The sequence below is a fragment of the Callorhinus ursinus genome, unplaced genomic scaffold (genome assembly GCF_003265705.2).
Source record: "Callorhinus ursinus isolate GAN/ISIS: 27379988/994484 unplaced genomic scaffold, GSC_fseal_2.0 scaffold74, whole genome shotgun sequence".
In the NCBI taxonomy this organism is placed as follows: Eukaryota; Metazoa; Chordata; class Mammalia; order Carnivora; family Otariidae; genus Callorhinus; species Callorhinus ursinus.
In genome coordinates this window covers 1,992,046-2,011,898 of record NW_027397136.1, presented here as the reverse complement: position 1 = coordinate 2,011,898, position 19,853 = coordinate 1,992,046, and the positions used below count along the sequence as shown (strand labels likewise).

At 56.5% G+C, this 19,853-nt stretch overlaps 2 protein-coding genes across 8 annotated transcripts in view; one reads left to right on the top strand and one right to left on the bottom strand.

Moving 5' to 3' along the window:
* CACNA2D4 (calcium voltage-gated channel auxiliary subunit alpha2delta 4) overlaps positions 1 to 19,853 on the bottom strand; it is a 130,819-nt gene that overhangs the window by 24,538 nt on the left and 86,428 nt on the right. The gene's annotated exons all lie outside the window — the stretch shown is intronic.
* On the top strand, positions 1,201 to 18,038 carry LRTM2 (leucine rich repeats and transmembrane domains 2). Of its 7 annotated transcripts, none has more exons than XM_073887004.1 (7): positions 1,201 to 1,338; positions 1,643 to 1,736; positions 8,230 to 8,412; positions 8,912 to 9,053; positions 11,783 to 12,373; positions 15,513 to 15,990; positions 16,961 to 18,038. In XM_073887004.1, exons 4-6 carry the CDS (start codon positions 8,987 to 8,989, stop codon positions 15,965 to 15,967), a joined length of 1,113 nt encoding a protein of 370 aa, XP_073743105.1. In that variant the 5' UTR covers positions 1,201 to 1,338; positions 1,643 to 1,736; positions 8,230 to 8,412; positions 8,912 to 8,986; the 3' UTR covers positions 15,968 to 15,990; positions 16,961 to 18,038. The 7 variants fall into 7 exon arrangements, with proteins under 7 accessions (XP_073743105.1, XP_073743106.1, XP_073743107.1 ...); XM_073887003.1 differs by having other exon boundaries at positions 1,213 to 1,338; positions 1,523 to 1,736; XM_073887005.1 differs by lacking the exon at positions 1,643 to 1,736 and having other exon boundaries at positions 1,201 to 1,276.

Genomic DNA, 19,853 nt, shown 5'->3' with positions numbered 1-19,853 from the left:
GACAGGGGAGGCTACCCATGGGGAAGGAGAGTGTTCCAGACTCAGGGAAGGAGCTGGAGAAGCGGAGTCTGTTCAGAGGCAAGTGGGTGCAGTTAGCTTGAAGGTAGGATGCATGTGACAGCTGGGTAGGTGAGAGGCAGGGAATTCCCAGGAGGTCGAAGATGCTCTCTCTCTCTCTCTCCTCCTGGGACAGCAGTCTGAGCCCTCGCTGCTGTGTTGTACAGCAGAGCAGACAGAAAGGAGGTGCAGGACCATCTGCCAGAGGCATCCTGAGTCAAGGGAGTTTCTCGACCTGCTTCCCACCCTCACCCATGGTGAACCCCCACCCCCGCCCCTCCTCGAGGAACGAGGAACACAGGTGAAAGGGAAGAGGGACGCTGGGGTATCCCTGACATATTGGCTACACACCATGCCACATTCTGGTTAGGCAGATTTTTAAGAGATTCAAAGAAGGGTCACTTCAGGGTCTGTGCTCCCGTCTGTGCTCCTCCTTTGGCTTAGTCCCTGGCTTCCTTTGCCTTTGGATCAGACGCCTGCCATCTCCTGGAATATCAATTTCCCCAACTTCTTTGTCCTGATTGGTTAGTAACGAGGCTTCTGAATTCTTGAATACCAGCTTTTTTCCCTTCCATGCCTACCCCATCTAGATAAGAGCAAGGAGCCTAGAAAAGCCAAGCATGGTGGGGCGGGGCTGCATTTACCCGGGGTTCCTCCGGAGGCACCCCCCCCCCCACCCCGGGCCCTACCGACAACCTGTCAGCCAGCTGCAGCAGGCCCCTGAGCGGCAGCCTGCCTGCTCCAGCACTGGGCATTGTACTCCCCTACGTAGCCCTGGGCTGGGGTCACTGAGGCTCAGTGACCTGTGTGTGACCATGTGACACCAGCTATGTGTGGCTCAGGGCCCTCTCTGGAGGACTGCCAGGCAGATGGGCTGCCCTGTGCACCCCTCCAGTTACCCTCTCTGGAAAAAAATCACCTTTTGACTGGGAAGAGGGTTCAGTTTTTCCTTCTCCACAAGCAGGATGGAAGACACTGCCCCGCATGGCTCTGAACGGGAGACCGAGGCTGCTTCCTAGGGGCCTCCTGCCGCCTGGGTCCTGCCCCTCTTCACCAAAGGGAACGGGGCAGGGGGGCAGGGGGGGGGAGAGGGGAGAGACCCAGAGGGGGGCGGGTCAGGGCAGGGAGGGCTTGGAGGAGCGCGGGGAAGAAAGATGGAGGTCCGCGGGAAAACAGCTTTCCACAGCTTTCCTCCTCTCCAGTGGGGAGCGATTAATCCGTAGGTGCCTTTTTTCTCACATTTCAAGGGTGAGCGCGGCCCTCTGGCCGTGAGCTCCTCTGGTGAGTGTGTGCGTGCGCCTTCGCCTGTGTGTGCTGCTGTCGCTGTCATCACAGATGCACCCCAGCTGTCACTCCATTGCTCCGTCTCCTTGCTTGCACACGCGCGCTCCTCTCTTTTCCTCCCCGCTATCTGTCTCCCTCCGTCCCTCCCTCTTCCCTTCTCAGTTTGTTGTTGACCCAGCAGCCCCGTCCCCTTGGCAGCGGCGGCAGCAGGCATTCCTTCTCCCCGGAGCTGTGTGCTGCGCGCCAGGTCCCCGCTCCTGGTGGACTGGGGACTCAGTGCCCACCGCGCTCTGCTTGGCAGTGCTGTCTGGATTTCTCCAGGAATCCCCGGGAGGGTCTCACTGGACGGTTTAGAGCTACTTGATTTAAGGAGCCTGCGGTCAGGGTGAAGAGAGGTGAGTGTTGTATGCTGGAGGGAAGGCATGACGGGCCGGTGGGGGTGCAGGGGGGCTGGGACACAAGGAATGGGGCCCATCTTTGCTGGGTCTCCTGGGCTTGCACAGACAGCCGCTGTTACCTCCTGCCTGGGAGCAGTTGCCGGGGTTGGGGAAGTGCTCGGGACTGGACATCGGGGCAGCCCAGAGACACAGGGCACGGGGCTACTCTGACCTCAAGGCGTTGGGGAGGTGAGCTGGGGTTCTGCTGGGGAGGGGGCAGCGGGGGCAGCGGAGGGGAGAGGAGAGCAGTGCTAATGCCAGATGACAGGCCCGGGTGGCATAGAAACCAGTCCCCGCAGCACGGGGAGTGCCAGCCAAGAGCCCTGTGCCGTCTGCCTGACCGGCTCAGCATTCACAGCCTGACGAGCTTGGGTGCTATGGGAAAGGGGATGCTGGTGACAGGGCTGGTACAGAGGGCGGCTGGGTGGGGGGGGGGGGGGGTGGCAGGCTGGAGGACTGAGCTGTCTGAGGTATGCGGATAGACATCGGGGCCCTGCCTCTTTGCAGGATGCCCTCAGCGTGGGGTTGCTGGCCTCCAGGCAGCTGTCCTTGGACAAGGGTGCAAAGGAGCCCTTCCCGGGCTGGACATGGCCCCACGCAGCTGTGGGGGAAGCCTCTCTGGTGGGGGCGTGGCTGGGAGTGGACAAGGGAGAAAAGCCTTGCAGCTCTTCCTTGGCAAAGCCCGAGGCCCTGCTCCCAGCCCTCCAGGGGCCCAGGTACAGGGGGTGGAAACAGGCTTGTGAGAACACACTCCGGGTGTTCCCCAGCTACACATCGGGTCCTCTATCTATAAATGGGTTGAGAAGCCTTGTGCCTCCTTGGTAGGAGTTGTGGACTCATCCTCAGGGGAGTGGGTGGTGTGCAGCTTGGCCATGCCTGCGTGGCATCCTGACCCACTAGGGCATGGACATCCTGAGCTGGAGTAGGAAAGTGGCTCTCAGCAGCCCCAGGCCCATTTTGACAATGCAGAGAGGGAGGTCTGACTGGGGGTCCCAACCACCCAGCTCGGTTCCAGGGGCTACTTTGTCTTTTCCCTGAGCTAAGCTGTCCGAGTGGGTGGGGGAGATGGTGCGAGTGGCACCTGGCTTTCAGGGTGCATCAGGCATTGCTTTGGCGTGACTCAGATTGACGCCCGGCAGCTTAGATAACTACATTGGCGGGGGGTGGGGGTGGGGGAGGGAGGCTGAGCACGTGGAGGGGGCGGGGAAGTCCAGCAGGAGGGAAACCCGAAGCAGCTTCCTGCTCTTCCCACCCCACCTCCCCACTGCCACAGTCTCCAGCACTGCCAAAAGAGGGAGCCCAGGAAAGCCAGCCTGGGGGTGGCAAGAGAGGGAGGGACGTTTCTTAAGCAACCGATCTGGTTTCTTTGGGGTTTGGCTGGAAGCTCTGTCTGGGGCCTGGATGAGCAAACCTTGTTCTCATTTCCTAGGCACCAAAGCCAGGGAGGGGCCGGGTGGAGCTGCTTTGGGCAGGATGGGTAGCATGGGATGGAGGCAGGGGAGGGCCTTTATGTACTGTTGGGGTGTCTGGGGATGAAGGAGTTGGGGCTCAGGCAGTCTCTCTTTTCTCGGGGTCTCCTTCCTTCTACCCCAGATCAGGCGTCTTCTGCCCCCTGCCCAAGGCCATGGCCTGCACCCATAGCCATGGCCCCAGTGAGCAAGCTTAGTTTGTTCACAATGGAGAGAGGCTCCAGTGAGGAATGACTCAGGGGGCTTTTCTGTTCTGATTCCCGGAAGATCTGTTTGGGACTAGGAATATTCAACAAGGAAACCAGGATGCAGGAAGCTTGGGGTGAGAATGGGGTATGCGTTTTAAAATGAACCGGGAAGGTCGGCCAGTTCCAAGTACAGAGAGATTTTTAAAAAACCTGCTTCCGCGCTGCCTGGGCAGTGTGTGTTATGGGGGTGACAGGCAGGAAGAGACTGAGCATGTTTCCTAGAAGGGCCCAGATGGCCAGATTGGAGGCAGCGGGTGGAGAGGCCAGCCCTGCATGGTCCCCAACAAACAGGGCTCAGCTCAGGCCACCCTGCAGTCCAGGTTCCCCTACACCCTCTTGGTGCCTCTCACCCGCCTACGACCTTCACCTGTCTGCAGAGTGAAGTGGGTGCGCAGGTGACCGCGAAGGCCCTTTCTGCTTCTCAGTTCTGTGAGTCTTGGATGCTGAGGGCACGCAGAAGCCTTGTCCTCAACTAGGGACACTTGACCAAAGGGAGATTCCGGTGGAGGCAAATGGCAGGGCCATCATGATGTCCTAGGAGTCAGGGACCCCCAGGCTGAGGTTCAATGGGCTTTAAGCGCTTGTGTGGTTTGGACACCGGACTTGGGGAGACGGACATGACAGAAGCATCAGAGGAAGGTGTGGACACCAGGCTGGTGGTGGGTGTGTTGGAGGTATCTAGCTGAGGTCTGAGCCAGCTCTGCTTGGAAGATTAACCTCTGTCTGTAGAAGAAATCGAAGGGGCGGGAGCACAGAGAGGCCCCCGCCCCACACCATCCAACCTGAGCACTCTGTGGGTTTGGGGGCTCCAGCAGGCTGCTCCTCGCCCATGGGCTGAGGAGAGGTGCTCCACCGGGGAAGCAGCTCCCACCCCCAGGCCCCAGGGGATGCTGCTGCGCCCACTCAGCTCGGCAGGAGCACGTGGAGCTTTCTGCTCTTACTGCTGCCTCCCGTTCTATCACTGCCCTCCACCCCTGGCTTCCCTCCTCACCTCGGCGCCCAGCCCTCCGCTGGAAGGGGTTCTAGAAAGCCCCGTCCAGGTCCTTTCCTAAGATCTTGGCCACCTGGGGCTTTTCTGCACTGCATCAGTGCATGTTACTGGGAGGAGGGGCCTGGGAGGGGGCACTGGGCTGCTGTCTCCGTCCGGTTCAGCTCAGCGGGTTTCTTCACCAGCAGGAGGGGCAGCAGAATGCCTGCCTCGGGTCCAGTGAGATCAGGGATGAGGACACGACGCATAAACTGTGAAGCACTGTACAAACGAAATGTTGCCTCTCCCGTTTTCGCCTTTCCTTCCTATACCTGGAACCTCCGAGTGTGAGCAGATCAGACGGACCCAGAAGCCTACAAAGGCAGCTGAGTTGGTAGCTTTGCCACCAGACTGCTCATGCCCAAAGCTGTATTCATTCTTCTGTGGCCTGACCTGAGGCAAGTTACTTTATTTCCTTTGCCTCAGTTTTCCCCGTCTGTAAAACCTCAGAGAGTTGTTCTGAGGACTAAGAACACTATATACAGGTGTTTGTGGCTATGGTCGTCCCTCCTCCCCGTACAGAGGCTTTTTGAAGGAGGTTAAGGTCAGTATCCTCCCCCCTGTGCCCAGGTCACGGCCATTGCCAAGATGGGGCCTGGGAGACAGACCCGCACGGCCTCCCGGGAGGTGCCAGGGCCTGCTGGGAGAGAGGCCATCTGTCTTGTGCTTCTCAAGCTTGAGTACGGGATCTTGTTAAAATTCATATTCTAGTTGGGTGGGCCTGGGGTGGAGCCTGAGAGTCTGCATCTAAGAAATTCCTAGGTAAAGCCCATGGACCACACTGAGTAGCAAAGGAGTCTCAGGGGTTCTGCATTTGATTGCTTGTAGCTCTGCGGCCACACCGTCCATCCCAGCAAAGGAGGCCCAGTGCCCTGCTGGGGCCTAGCCCTTCTCTCTGGTGTCTCTGTCCCTGGGACTGAGACAATGAGCCACGTGAGGACTGGGAGCAAGTCCAGCATCCACGAGGCTGTGGGACCTGGAGATCTTTCTGGTGGGTTTGGGGGCTCCGGCAAACCCTGCTCTTTTCTGTCCCCCATTCTCCATCCTGGGTGGGGACTTCCTTCTCAGACAGTGTACATCTATTCCAGCAGCCGGTCAGCGCCTGCTGCAGCAGCTGCATTCCTAATGTAGGTCACCCCCTTTCCTAATGAGGCTGGATACTTCTGGGGGTGGGAAGGGGTCTTTGGGTCAGAGGTGTGCTTGTGGACAAAGGGCCAAGCAGCCAGGAAGTGCTGGGTTCTAGCCCCGTATCTCCCTAAAGGTCACTTCCATGGTGCCCAAGGAGTCGGTTCCGTAGGGAGCACAGGTACCACTGCCCCTCCCCCACCATGGACCTGGGGGACTTTGTTTTCATCACATTTCTCCAGAGATGCTGGGGTCAACAGTGTCCCGTCACCTCAGAAGATGACACCTGGGGGTCTGCATTGTGGCAACTTGCCTGACTGCATTTGTACAGCTGACGTCATCCAAGGCTGGGGCTGGGGCATCAGGACCTGCTTAAGGCCGCTGTCTCCATTGACTGGTGCTTGCTGGTCAACTGCTGGGCTCACTATTGGGGTGACACTAAGGTCTGGGATCTGTGGGTGGGGTGGAAAAAGAGAGCCTGCTTGAAACAGAGGGGAGCAGGCTCAGGTGGAAGCAGGGCCTGGGCTTGGGTGAGAGGGGTTCTCTGCCACCTTGTCTCCTTGCAAAAAGCTCGAAAGGGCAGGAGCAGAAGCCTGGCTTGGGTCTTGATCACCCCTCTGAGTCTGGGTAGAGAAAATGTTCTGGGGTAGGGGCTGCCCTGTGGGGTTTTCGTTAGACCTTATTCCAACGTTGGAAGTGTCCCTGTACATCTGTCTGCTGGGGGCTTTTGCTGGCTGAGTGTTGGCATCTGAGGGGGAGTGCTGGAGGGCTGCCAGCCGGGCATGCGTGTGTGCACGTGTGTGTGCGTGTGTGTGTGTGTGTGTGCCCTCTGTGGGTGTGTTTGCACCATGTGCTCTGTTGGGAGCTCCAAGCATGTGTCTGGGAGCCTATGTGCACCCTGCTCTGTGCACACATAAGTATCTCCCCAAAAGGGCCATTGCTGGGTGACAGTCACCGGGGAGTGGATGAGCAGTCAGACTCTGAAGCCGGTGACCTACCTCTGATCTAGTATGTGACCTTGGGCAAGTTGGTCATCACCTCCATGCCTTGGATGGCCTCCAACCTGCCTAATATTGTGTAGGTGCTGTGAGCTCTGGATGTGAGGCTTCCTGCTGGAGTCCGAGATTGTTCCGAGGGTCAGGCCCCGAGGGACACCGAGAGGGTGGGCACCGCTGCCTGGGACGGAGGTCCAGGAAAGCTGTGCGTGTGAGCGTGCCCCGCCATGAGCATCCTGCCATGGGCCATCTGCTCAGGAATAGAGAAGTAGACCCAGGTGTGAGGCTGGTGGGACCAGGAAGGAGGTGTCACCTAGAACTGCTGCAAGGAGGAAGGGAACTGGGGCTTCCTCACAGCTCTCACGGGCTCAAGTCCAGGCTGGGTGCGTTCGCCTGAATGATCTTCTAAGGTAGTGTGTCTTAAATATAGTCAATGTTAACTCTCCTCCCTTAATTAAATTGATCTGCCCCGAGATCCCCCCCATGAAGTCTTACTGTCCCCACTTTGAGTGGTAAGATAACAGGCTCAGAGAGTTCACACAGTTTGTTTAAGGTTACCCAGCCAGGGAGTGGCGGGGCCGGCAGCGAACCAGAGGCCTGCCCGCCTGGGCTGGAGAGAGAGCCGCTGCAGAAGACGCCAGAGCGCCTCCCATCTCCTTCACGCCTCAGCCCAGGGCCTGGGGATCCATCCAAGAGGCAGTGTGGGGACCTGGGCTGCTCCCCACACCCCACGGCAGGGCCCCGGTGTCACAACACCTGGGAGGCCGGCACAACCTGGAGCCCCCCCCCCCCCCCCCACCCCAGGGGAGGAGGGGGAAAGCCAAGGCTGCCCTTGCTGAGAGCACGGCTGAAGGGCCTGCGGGGGTTGCTGGGTTTTAAGTGGGTTTTGCGACTGGAGGCAGCTCCAGGGCGGGGGCTGGCGAGGCACTGAGGAGCTGCAGCAGGACCCGAAATGCCTGAGGGAAACCCGCTTCACCGGAGGCAGAGATTTCAGAGCTGAACGAGTTAGCTTCCCAGCAGTCCCTCCACCTCCTCAGCTGCCTGCTTAACTCTGCCCCTGGCTCCTCCGGATTGGGGGGCGGGGTGCGGGGAGATGGCTGGGTGGAGTGAGTGAGAGGGCAGGCTGTGACCGGGGATCACAGAGAGATGAGCAGGCAACAAAGGAGCCAGCCAGGAGCGGTGGGCTGACGGGACGGTGCCCTTTGGGGGCCGAAGGGGCTGGGCTGCAGGCAGGGTCTTCCCTCTCCGTGCCCACCCCCCTCCCCACCTTGTCTCTGCCTGCTGCAGCGGCACCACAGGCCCCTTCCCCATCCCTCTGAGGGTGCTGGGAGAGTGGAGGCTCTGGCCTCTGTCTGAGGGCCTTAGCCATACCTGGAAGGAAATGGGGACCACAGGAGGGCCCGTGTCCCTCTTCCTATTCTCAGGATTGGGGCAGGGCAGGTCCTGAGAACCTAGACAGGGTGACTGCCCCTCTTTTGTCATCTGCAAGAGAGAACTGCTTTCTTGCCTCCCCGGGCCTGCTCGCAGCCCTCCTTCGGCTCCGAAGTCTCATCCTTGCCTCCCTGTCCCTGTCTCCTGCACGAACAGCTGCTGCAGCATGAACTCCCTGAGCTGATGAGTCTTATTATAGACCAGCGGGCGGAAGACAGAGCGCCGCACCTCACCTCTCAGGCGAAGGTGGAGGGGAAGCGGGAGGCCAGCCGGTGGCAGGAGCAGGGCCTGGGCCTCACGCCTGACACAACAGCAGACTCTGCCCCCTCGGGGGCCATGGTGAGAGCAGCGCTGGGCCCGGGAACGGTGTTACTATGGCCTCACTCTGCTTACCTAGTGGATATGTCCCTCAGTGTCCCCACCTGTGATATGGGAGAAAGCTCACAAAGGAGGCCATGTGGCCCCCAAAGCATTTTAGAGATCAACATGCCAGAGAGGCAACAGGAGAGGCGGGGGAGGAACACTAGGGAGGCCACCGCTGGTGACTTCTGCGTCCCGAAGGCAGAGCTCAGCACTGGGCCACAGGCCGGAGCCTGCCCTCCTTGCCACCCTAGTCACCCCGGGAGGGGGAAGGTCTCCTGGCTTCTCTGCCCCTCGTTCTTCTCCTTCCCCCACCCAGGGAATCATAGCTGAGAAGAACAGGAGAGGGAATGACAAGGAGTGTAAAGAGACACCGGGCCCTCTCCCTAACCCCTGGGCTGGAACGGGGCCTCGAGTGCTGCTCAGTTCTCTCTCTCTCTCTCTCTCTCTCTCTCTCTCTCTCTCTCCTCTCTCTCAGGACTGACAGGCAGCACACACCGAGGGGCTCCTCTCTCCCCAGAGGTGCAGGGCTGTAAGAGCTGTGGCATTCACCATGCTGGCCCGGGGCAGTGGCCCCGAGCAGAGGACCGGGCTTGCCCTGCAGTGGAGGCAGATCTCCTGTGAGTACAGTGGGGCAGGGGCCGGTGGCAGGGGCTAGCTTGGCACGCAGAGATGCACTCCAGGCTGCAGGAAGCTCTGATCTTTCTGGGATGCCCAAGGCCCGGGAAGCCAGGGGTTACCCTCTACAGTCTTGCCTGGGGTACTGGCATCTGTGGCAGCCAAAGAAAGAGTTGCCGTTGAGAGCTTTAGTGGTTAAATCAGGAGCTGGAGGCCATGACGGGTGGTTCTGTGTCTCCAGGTGGGTCTGTTCCTGTGCCCAGGAAGTCCACCCCCACCCCCACCCCCAGCGGTCTGGCTTGTGGGAGTCCTGCTGCTCTAACGGCAAGTCTCCCTCTTGTCTTTCGTTGGCTGGGTGAAACTGGAGACTTCTGTCTCAGTCTCCCTAGCTCTGAAATGGAGGGAACTAGAGAGCTCTTGGATTGCAGTGTTGGAAGGACCATAGGGGTTGGGTCCCAGCCTTCCTCTGGCATATGGGGGAAATTGAGGTCTCCATTTCCCATAAGAAAGCCTTGTAAGTTGTCAGGCTGAAAGAAGCCGTGAGAATTCTCTTCAGTAGAGGGAAAGGGCCCAGGTCAGTGAGGACTGGCTTGCCCAGGGCTGCATGGTAATAGGTAAGAAATGGTCCTAAGGGACATTATTCTGCCTGACTTCTCCCCTCGTACACTTGGCCCGGTGATACAGCTGCAGGACATGAGCAGCCTGAATTATTCACCATGTGAGAGTGGCTGATCCCTGAGCCACTCAGATCCCATTTCAAACTCATTCTAGAATCACTCGACACCTCACAATATAGGATTATGTTTTCTTGTCACCAGAGCTTTTATGTCACCCTGAATTTTCAGGGGTGGGGAGAATAATGGCTTCTGGTTATGATCCTTTTGTGAGGGAAGCTGGATGGATTGACTTCTTTTCTGGGGAAAGTGAGGTCTGAAGAATGTTGATTTTCAAATGGCATGGTGCGGGGTACGGTAGGGCAGGCTGACCTGGCAGCAGAAGGGTTCAGAGGGATAAGAGGGTGAGAGGTGGCAGCAGGTGACCCCATGTGGCCAGGAAGGGTCACTGGTTGGCTTCCATGGCCATGACTGTGCTCATTCCTCTTGAGAATGGGAGGCTCAGGTGTCAGCCTTGCAGTCCACCTCTTAGCTGTCACTGACCCCACAAGTGTAGGGGGAGAACAGTCCCACACTGTTCCTTCAAGCTCTGTTCTTGGGGACACCAGACAACCAGACATCTGCCAGACACAGACTCAAGACCATCCCATTCAGGTGCTCAAGTCGGGGTGGCTGCCTTTCTGAGTGCGGTCACCTGGGCCGTGAACTGGGTCTGATTCTCCATCACTTCCCTGGCTAGGGTCTTTCCTCTGTGCCTCTCTTTCCAAAAGAAAATGGCCACACTGTTGCTTCCTTCCCCTCTGCACCCCTACCCCCAACTTGGAGCTATACTAGGCTAAGACATGCCACATGTGGAAGAGACAGAGCACAAAAGGGCACTCCCACCCTGCCCTTACAACCTCCCCTGTGCTGTCAGATCTGCATGAATCCCACATCCAAGATGGAGCCAGTAATTTGCCAGACTGGGTGCTGACTTGGTGAAATTGAACTATTTTGAGCTTACCCATTTTCTCTTCCACAGTGAGCAAACATCTATGAGACTCAGGAAGACACTTGAGGGGAGTTTGGCAGTCCCTCTGAGAAAGGGCTGCTAAACAGTGGAATGAGCTGCTCTGTTGTAATTATTCTCTGAGAATAGCCCCCCCCCAGCCATTCCCTAGGCTAGACTCTGAGGCGGCTTACTCAGAGGGGTCCTGGGCAAAACATGGGACCACAAAAGGAATGCTGTTAATGGGTCCATCCTGCAGAAATGCTACCCCACAGCCCTTAGGAACAGGAGCCCAACCTAAGCTCATGGTTCGTTTTAGAGTGAGAATAAATATGAAACTTCTCCTAGAACCTATGCTTTGCAGTGGCTTGTGCCCAAGTGTTCTTCAGCATGGAGTTAGATTTGTGCATCTTATCCTTATCATTTCTACTGTGGTCTCTGGAGTGGGACCCTAGATGGGCTCCTGGTCTTCATGCTAAGTTACTGGCCCCCTTCTTGGATCTGACAGCACATGGGAGGTTGTAGGGGGTAGGGGTGGGAGCACCCCTTTGTGCTCTCCCTCTTCCATGGTGTGTCTTAGCCTAGGGCAGCTCCAAGTTGGGGGTAAGGGTGCGGAGGGGAAGGAAGCAGCAATGTGGCTATTTCCTTTTGGAAAGAGAATCTTTCTCTGTGACACTGGGAGAGGAACAAGGGAGCAGGTTTCTTTGACATCCTTGCATCCTTTGTCAACATCTCTGGTAGCAGTGGGGCCCAAGCTCCCAAGGAGATCAACCAGGGGAGGCCCCCTGAGCTGGGGCCTCTTTGTGGAACAGCACTGCTTATCCTCTGCACTCAGGCCTTCCATTCTCCAGGATCATACTCCACTAAAGTGGTTTCTTTGCCATATGTGCTGTGAGGCAAGAGCCCTGCGGACACCATGTGATGTCCAGTAATATAGACGTGCTTCGGGTTGGTTAATTATCTTTTTATGTGGTCAGTAAAGGTTTGTGCATTGATTGTGGCTTAGGCCAAAGCAGATAAAGTCAAGAGGCCATTATATTACAAATTAGAAATGCGGGAATCGAAGCAGGAGGTGGTAACCTTCCCGCCTGTGGCTTTTTTTCCGCCTGTCTGTCCCCCTCACCTCCAGGGATCACCTGCTGGATCACGCTGTATGCTGTGGAGGCCCTCCCCGCCTGCCCCTTCTCCTGTAAGTGTGACAGCCGCAGCCTGGAGGTGGATTGTAGTGGCCTAGGCCTCACCATGGTGCCCCCTGACTTGCCCGCTGCCACCCGAACCCTCTTACTCTTGAACAATAAGCTGAGTGCCCTGCCAAGCTGGGCATTCGCCAATCTGTCCAGCCTGCAGCGGCTGGACCTATCCAACAACTTCCTGGACCAGCTGCCCCGGTCCATTTTCGGGGACCTGACGAATCTTACGGAGCTGCAGCTGCGCAATAACAGCATCAGGACCCTGGACAGGGACCTGCTGCAGCACTCGCCCCTGCTCCGCCACCTGGACCTGTCCATCAACGGGCTGGCCCAGCTGCCCCCTGGCCTTTTTGATGGACTCCCAGCGCTGCGCTCCCTGTCACTTCGCTCCAACCGTCTGCAGAACCTGGACCGGCTGACGTTCGAACCCCTCGCAAGCCTGCAGCTGCTGCAGGTTGGGGACAACCCCTGGGAGTGTGACTGTAACCTGCGTGATTTCAAGCACTGGATGGAGTGGTTTTCCTACCGAGGTGAGAACAGCTAGTCCTGCCTGGGTGTAAGGAATTGGGACAATCATCCCTGGCCCAACACATTTCCTGGAGGCTGGGCACTGACTCAGGGCCGAGGTCCGGGGAGAAGGGGGTGGCCCTACCTCTCCACTAGCTCTGGGCTAGAAGAGTCTCAGCCTGGGCTCCAAACCATCGGCAGGGCAGAGAGGCTGGTGCTGCTTCCCCCCCCACCCCCACCTGCCCACTGCTCCACGTTCTTCTCTGTGCGCCCCTCCCAGCTCCAAGCCTCCTTCCTCTTCTTTTTCTTTCAGACTGACTCACTGTAACTTGATCTCACTTCTGTAGGTATTGTGAGGCAACTTAATAATTTTTCTCTACATCCCACCAGGTATGCCTCTGGGCTTCCCTGGCATGGTAGGAGGAAGAAAAACCACCCTTGCTCTTCTGAATAATACAGCAATTTCTTAAATATCCACGGTTTCAGGAGGGTGGAATATAATTTAAATCCACAGATAAAACCAAATTTTCATTTTGATGATGATCTCAACTCTCCCAAGAAGTTTTATATTCAAAGCTTTTAATAAGAAGCCAAATGGCTTTAGTTTTACTCTTTCCCTCCCTCTTTTGGGGAAAGTTCTAGAATGATCTATAAGAGGATTAAATGTAATGAAAAGGAGGGCAAAGAAGTGAGTGTAGGAGTTAAAAGTGCCAGATCCAGGTTTGATTTGTGGCTCTGTCACTTACTAGCTGTGTGATCCTGAGAAACCTCTCTATGACAGTGTCCTCATCTGTAAAATGGGTCAAATAACAGCTATCTGATAGAATCATTGTGAGGACTAAATAGTAATGCATGTAAAGTGTCTTTTTAAAAAAGATTTTATTTTTTTTTTGTCAGAGAGAGAGAGAACACAAGCAGGGGGAGCAGCAGGTAGAGGGAGAAGCAGGCTCCCTGCTGAGCAAGGAGCCCGATTCGTGACTTGATCCCAGGACCCCGGGATCATGACCTGAGCTGAAGGCAAGAGGCTTACCGACTGAGCGCCAGCATGTAAAGTGTCTTAAAAAGTACTTAGCATAAAGCAAGTCCTTCATAAAACCTGTTCATTCATTTGTTCATTTGCTACTAGTAGTCATAATATTAAACAGACTTAATAAGACAGAATTTGGTGCCCAGCACAAAGTAGATGCTCCATGAGTACTTGCTGAACGAGTGAATCAATGTGAAAATAATGCCAATCCTTTTCATCAGTCTTGCTCTTTTTGTTTCATATCCAGCCACAATCTCAATTATTTGCATGATATTCTCCTGTGTTAATTAAACAATTTTACAGGGGAGCCTGGGTGGCTCAGTCGGTTAAGTGTCTGCTTTTGGTTCATGTCGTGATCCCGGGGTCCTGGGATTGAGCCCTGCTTCCGGCTCCCCACTCGGCAGGAAGCCTGCTTCTCCCTCTGCCGGCCACTCCCCGTGCTTGTGCTCATTCTTGCTCTCTCTTTCTCAAATAAATAAATAAAATCTTTAAAAAAATTAAAATATTTTTTACAAACTGTAAAGTGCCATAACATGTTAGTCGCTATGATAATTTCTCCCATTCTTGTGAGTCAGGAAATAACAATTAATACTTATATAGTTTCCAGTTTATAAATATCTTTTCATGTACATTATCTATTTTAATCCTTACAGCAGTTAATCGAGTCAGCCATTCTTATTTTATGGCCAAGAAAACCACAACTCCCTATGCAATTAAATAAATTAAATAATTTGCATGAGATGACATGGCCAGGATTCAACCTCAGGTCTTTGAGCAGGAAGATGAGGTTGCCACCATCTCAACCCCGGCTCCTGCCTGTACAAAGGTGGCCCTTGGACACAGTGCGCTGGATGTAAGACTTGCCGCAGGGCCCCCAGGCAGTCAGCGGCACGGGGGAACTAGAGGCCAAGGGTCTCAGCCCCATGTGTTATCCCTGGGCAACATCCTTGTCCTTTCACAGAGTTATCAGGAACTAAATTCTCAGCACAAAAGGGCATGGACTGGGAATGTCTATTTTTGGAACTTTTCAATAGTACAGTTGTTTTCAACCTTGCACTTCTTAAAAAAAAAATCCTGGGATGTTTTAATCAGCATCCCAGGCAAAGCGTATCTCTTGTATGAGGAGACGTGCAGCAGCTGCTCTGGGAGAGGGGACTGGCAGTGAGGGGATGGCAGGAGCCCGTTCGGCAGGGGCCATTTGGGAAGGGATCTCTTGCCCACATCCGGATCTCACTGGAAGCTGATAGAGGGACAGAGTCTGACTCTGGCCTCCTAGGGGATTCTCCCGAGCTACCTTCTCTCTCACCCCACCGTGTTCTGCATCTATATCCTCTCACGGCCTCACCATGGTCCAGCCTCACCATCGTCACGATGAGCCTGTGCACCTGTTGCCGCCCACACCCCCTCGTTAGCCCTGGCCCCCTCTTGTTTGCCCTCACGGGTCTCAGGATTCCCTCCCAAGATGCCACTGCACTCAGCAATGCCGTGGTCAGGGTGCTGGTGGGCTGCTGGATTGCTCTTAAAGAAGAAAAGGCAAAAGTTCTCACCCGACCTTTTTTCTCCCCACTCCAAAGAGGTAATCTTGGACAACCAAAAGTTTCCATATGGAAGAGTGGTGGCAGTGGCTTTTGACTTGTCCTTTCTGTGAGAGGGAGGAACTCTGGAGGGATAAGACACAGTGGGGAAGTGTCTTGGGTTTACAGACGGGCAGGGAGCAGGCAGATTCAGGGCCAAGGAGAGGAGCAGAGCTGTGGCCCGTGCAAGACTCTGTTTGCATTGCTGAGTCTTCCCTGAGCACCAGCACGTTAGCAGTGCCGAACTGCGGCGAGTCAGTTTGACTCTGGACAGAGCAGGCTTGACTGAAATGGTTGTGTGCTTCTCTAAAATGGGAATAATGGCAATATCCATTTTATATGGCTTCTGTGCAGGTGAAATGACATGATACATGCACCTCACCTATCATGGTCCTTGGCTTCATAAATCCTAGTTGTTCATCTCCCTTCCTCTCCTATTGATGTGAATCCAGGACCGACTGCATTCCTGGGCCTTCCATTTTGGGGACTTGGGGATGGGGAGAAGGAGTCCAGGTTCTGGATGCCTGGTCAGCCCCTGCTTTCTTTCTCCCCTGGATGCAGGCGGGCGCCTGGACCAGCTGGCCTGCACCCTACCCAAGGAGCTGAGGGGGAAGGACATGCGTGTGGTCCCCATGGAGATGTTCAACTACTGCTCCCAGTTGGAGGACGAGAATAGCTCAGCTGGGCTGGATATTCCTGGGCCACCCTGCACAAAGGCCAGCCCTGAACCCGCTAAGCCCAAGCCAGGGGCCGAGCCCGAGCCAGAGCCCAGCACAGCCTGCCCCCAGAAGCAGAGGTATCGGCCGGTGAGCGTGAGGCGGGCCATCGGCACAGTGATCATCGCGGGGGTTGTCTGTGGCATTGTCTGCATCATGATGGTGGTGGCAGCTGCCTACGGCTGCATCTATGCCTCCCTCATGGCCAAGTACCACCGGGAGCTCAAGAAGCGGCAGCCCCTCATGGGGGACCCGGAGGGTGAGCACGAAGACCAGAAGCAGATCTCCTCTGTGGCCTGAGAGCCCAGCCCCACTTGGCCTAGGTAGGAAGGGCCGGGAGAGCGCGCAGGGGAAGGCTTCAGTAAGGGCTGGCCCTTCCCTCCAGTGCAGTCCCCTCGTGCACTCGCGCCCCCAGCCCTCCAGCAAATAAGCCCCAGTGCGGCTGTCTCCATGAACTTCCAAGTCTCTGCGGAAGCCGCCCTTGTGCTAGAGGCTCCTGCTCATGCCCCTTTCGGGGCCACCAAGTCTCTGGGACAGCTGGGGGGTCTCCCAAAGCTTCTGGCCATGGGGAAGGAAGGATATGTGTGCAAGTGCAGGCTTCTGGACTCAGTGTTCCCCTACTGTCCTTCCTGCCCTGGGTGACTCTCCCTACCTCCTGCTCATAGCACCTCATCTGCACGTAGGTGTGGGGAGGAGGGATATGGGGGCCAGGGGCCAGTTTCCGTGACCCCCTTCCAAGCCAGGAAGATACTCTCAGCTGCCCTTCGGGGTCCAAGTTGGGTCCAGCTTTGAGCCGCTAGCACTATAATCACAGCAACCGTGGCATCTGGACCCAGCACTTAGAAACACAGGACACCCTCCCCTGCCGAAGCCACCATGTCCCTCTGTCTGCTACAGGCCACACACCAGCCACACTGCTCCCGGCTTCACCCATTCCTCTCACACACACTCAGCATCACCAGCACAATTACATCGCCTGGAAATCTCTGTCTGTCCGTCTGTCTGTCTCTCACGCACAGAGAATCACATGGAGACAGAGGTCATGAGAACTCAGGGAGTGGAGACCTGTTCCCCCGCCCCCCCCCCCCCCCCCCCCGTGGGTCTCTGGTCCTCAGGCCACAGACCCTTTTGCTTGCTTACTGCAACCTTCTCAAGTCAACAGGGGGGAGAAGCCCACACCGACAACACAAGGATTCCTTTGAGATCCTCTGAAGTGGGCCAGAGTGGTGCTGCTGGATGAGACTGCCTGTCACCATGGTAACCCTCTCACACCTCTCCTGCTGGGTTTTCCAGGGACACCGGCCCAGAGGCCTTGAAGCTGCAGCATGTGTGGATGGCAGCCTCCTGAGAGCCCAGGCACATACCACTGGGCATTTCTTCAGCGCCGTCTAAGGACATCATCACTGCCAGGCCCCGTGGGGACCCCCACCAATTCTACTCCTATAGCCTGCAGCCCAAGAACCATTGCTCTGTACCCCTCACCCCTCCATCTTCCGCAGCTCCAGGCCTGGGACCTCGGGGTGGGGACTGGGTCACGATTGGCGGCATCTTGGGAACACAGACGGCCCTCGCAGAAGCTCACTGCCTGAGCAGACCCCAAGCAGGCCCCTGGGGCGGGGAGAGGGCTGCACGGTCTGCCCAGAGGCTTCAGGGCTGGGCTTCCTTCCCAGGGTTTTGTGTGCTCAGTCTGGCTTCCTGGAGTGTTTAATTGTACCTGGACTGGGCTCCAAACCAGAGCGTGGGCCAGGGGTCCTGTTTGTTACCTGCAGCCTACATCGAAGGGGCGGCAGGTGAGGAGACAGCTGTGCGGGGGTTTGGGGGTCACGAGTCCCCTTTTGTAGGTCGGCCCCCTCCCCGTGAGTCTGATCTCAGATGAGTACTAGGTCTCCCTCTGCTGGACACCCGTTTTCCCATGGCTTACGGAGAGTCAGCAGGTATCAGTCTGGTTTCTGGCTCTAAGACGGGGTCTTGCTGGTGGCCTTGGGAAGAGGTTTCCAGAACACGGAGGCCAAGGCTCTGAGGAGGGACAGGGCAGGACAGGGCAGGCCCACCTTGCCTTGCACACCTCGATCCTTCCACCTCGTAGAGGACTGTGGTAGGTAAGGGGGGCTGGGGGGGCAGGGAATGCCTTTGAACAGCGAGGGCCTCAGTGCAGGCTGCTTGGTGGACTGCGGAACATGCCTCCCCGGGGATGGGGCATAGTCTTCCTTCTTTTGGCTTTCCAACTGATACCAGATCTAGGAATTTGCTAAAGGAAAAGGAGGGGAGGGGTGGGTATTGTCAGTGGTGGTATCTTCAGCCTGAGACAGAAGATTTTTAAAGGCAAAATTATATTTCTGGTTTGTTGTTTCAGAAGAACAATAAAGACTGTATTTTCCTATGTACCTCTTGGTTTCCTTGGGTGGGGAGGGCATGTGGACGCTGGGAGAGGGGTTTCCTGCCCCCTTACCTGCCCAGGCAGCTACCAAAAGTGCTGCAGGACCTCACCCCAATGTCCAGAGCTCCATCAGAGAGATGGGACACTCCTGCCTGAGGCCTCGCCTGGGGGCAGCGCCGGGACAGGTGTCGAGGGCTGATGTGGATCAGAACGGGGTCTGTAGCTGAGTGCAGCAGGTTACCCGGGGGCTGGGCTGACGGTATGAATTCGTGAGCCTCAGGCTGGCTTCACTGTGCAGCACTGGGGACTGAAGGTGAGCGGGAGACCATCACTGCTCAGTGCCCGTTGTGTGCACATCTGCCCTGGCTTGCGCCAGTCCACCCTGGCAGTCAAGGGCAGAGGAGCCAATGTGGTAGGAAGGCCTGCATTTGCCCAGAGGACCCCGCTGTGTAAGGGGAGGTGGTAGGAGGGCTCCCTAGGAGCTGCTCATTATGTTTCATCAGCCTTGGTGAGATTGGGGGTGTTGCTAACATGAAGGAGGAACTCTGTTTAACTTATATTCCTCTTGCACCCTCAAGACTGACTTTAGGGACAGGCAGATGACCCTCTGCACTTACAAATATGATCCCTTCAGGGCTCAGCAGGTGGGGACTCAGAATTATGAACTGGAGGGCTGGGGCTGGGGAGACCAGGAGAGGAGATGAGCCAGAGAACAAGGTCTTGGGGGTTGTTCGTCCACCTCAAGCCGGAGTGACTCACCTCCAGGACTGCACTGGCCTCTGGCTGACTGGGCCTGGCCTCTATGGTTCATTAGTCTTCAGAGACCAGGACAGAATTTTCTCCTTCCTAGGAGCTTTCCTTTGGCTGATATCCCAGTGAGGCCGGAGCAAGCCCTAGGGAGAAGTGAGCCCTCCAGGTCCCTTTCCTGGAGTTCAGTGGACTCCCAAAAGAGCTGGGCTGCTTGCCTTTTAGAGGTGGCGATAAATGTGGGGTGCTGCTTTAATAGGCAGAGCAGACCTGAGAGACAGTCTTTCCCAAGCCCCGCTGCAGAAGCAGAGGCCAAGGTCCCTCAGCAGCCTGGCACAGGCCTGGGTAATGCATAAGTGTGTCGTACGTGCCACTGTTTGGCATGTGTACGTACAGACCCATCCGCACGGAGGCAGGGCCCTGAGGAGAGGAGCGCTTGCGGCTCCAGACCGCAGGCTTACCACCAAAGGCCTCTGGATGGGGGCACAGGGGTATTGCATGGCATGTGCTAGAGGAACACGCCTGCAGATTATGGTGCCACCATCATTATGCTGGGCAATACTCCCCAACTAGGTCTGGAGGGCATGGGGTGTCGAAAGTGGATCCTGATCAAAAAGTTAGATTCCTAGAAATTCTGCATCAACTCTTGGTAAATCACCTGCTTAGAGATTAAAATGATCCCTCCCATTCAGCTGCCCTTCCGTAGGAACCCGTGGCACGATACACACGTCTGGCACGTAGCTGGCCCCAGTAGCTGGGCTTAGTGCCCTTCTTCTACCTTCCCTCCTTGCTCAGGGCACAACATCACCCATGCAGCTCACCCGTCAGCCACCAATGCTCGCCCAGTTCGGGAGCCCCTGTGCATACAGTGCCACCGGTTTCCAAGGGATGAAACTGTCGGGACAGCACACCAGTCGCCTCCCCTGCTTTGAGCCCCTCTGGCCCAGGGTCAAGGAGGCTGAGCCATAGTCCAGGGAGGGGAAATTACAAAAGGAGACACCCCCCCCCCAAAGAACTTGAAGCATAAGGTCTCTAGGGCCTCACTCTTTTCCTATCATATCC

Bases quoted from the DNA above. Each gene is read 5' to 3' on its own strand.
- LRTM2 (XM_073887005.1), top strand. From the start codon at position 8,987: ATGCTGGCCCGGGGCAGTGGCCCCGAGCAGAGGACCGGGCTTGCCCTG. The intron at 9,054-11,782 runs GTGAGTACAGTG...CCTCACCTCCAG, and splicing joins GCAGTGGAGGCAGATCTCCT to GGATCACCTGCTGGATCACG. The intron at 12,374-15,512 runs GTGAGAACAGCT...CCCTGGATGCAG, and splicing joins GGAGTGGTTTTCCTACCGAG to GCGGGCGCCTGGACCAGCTG.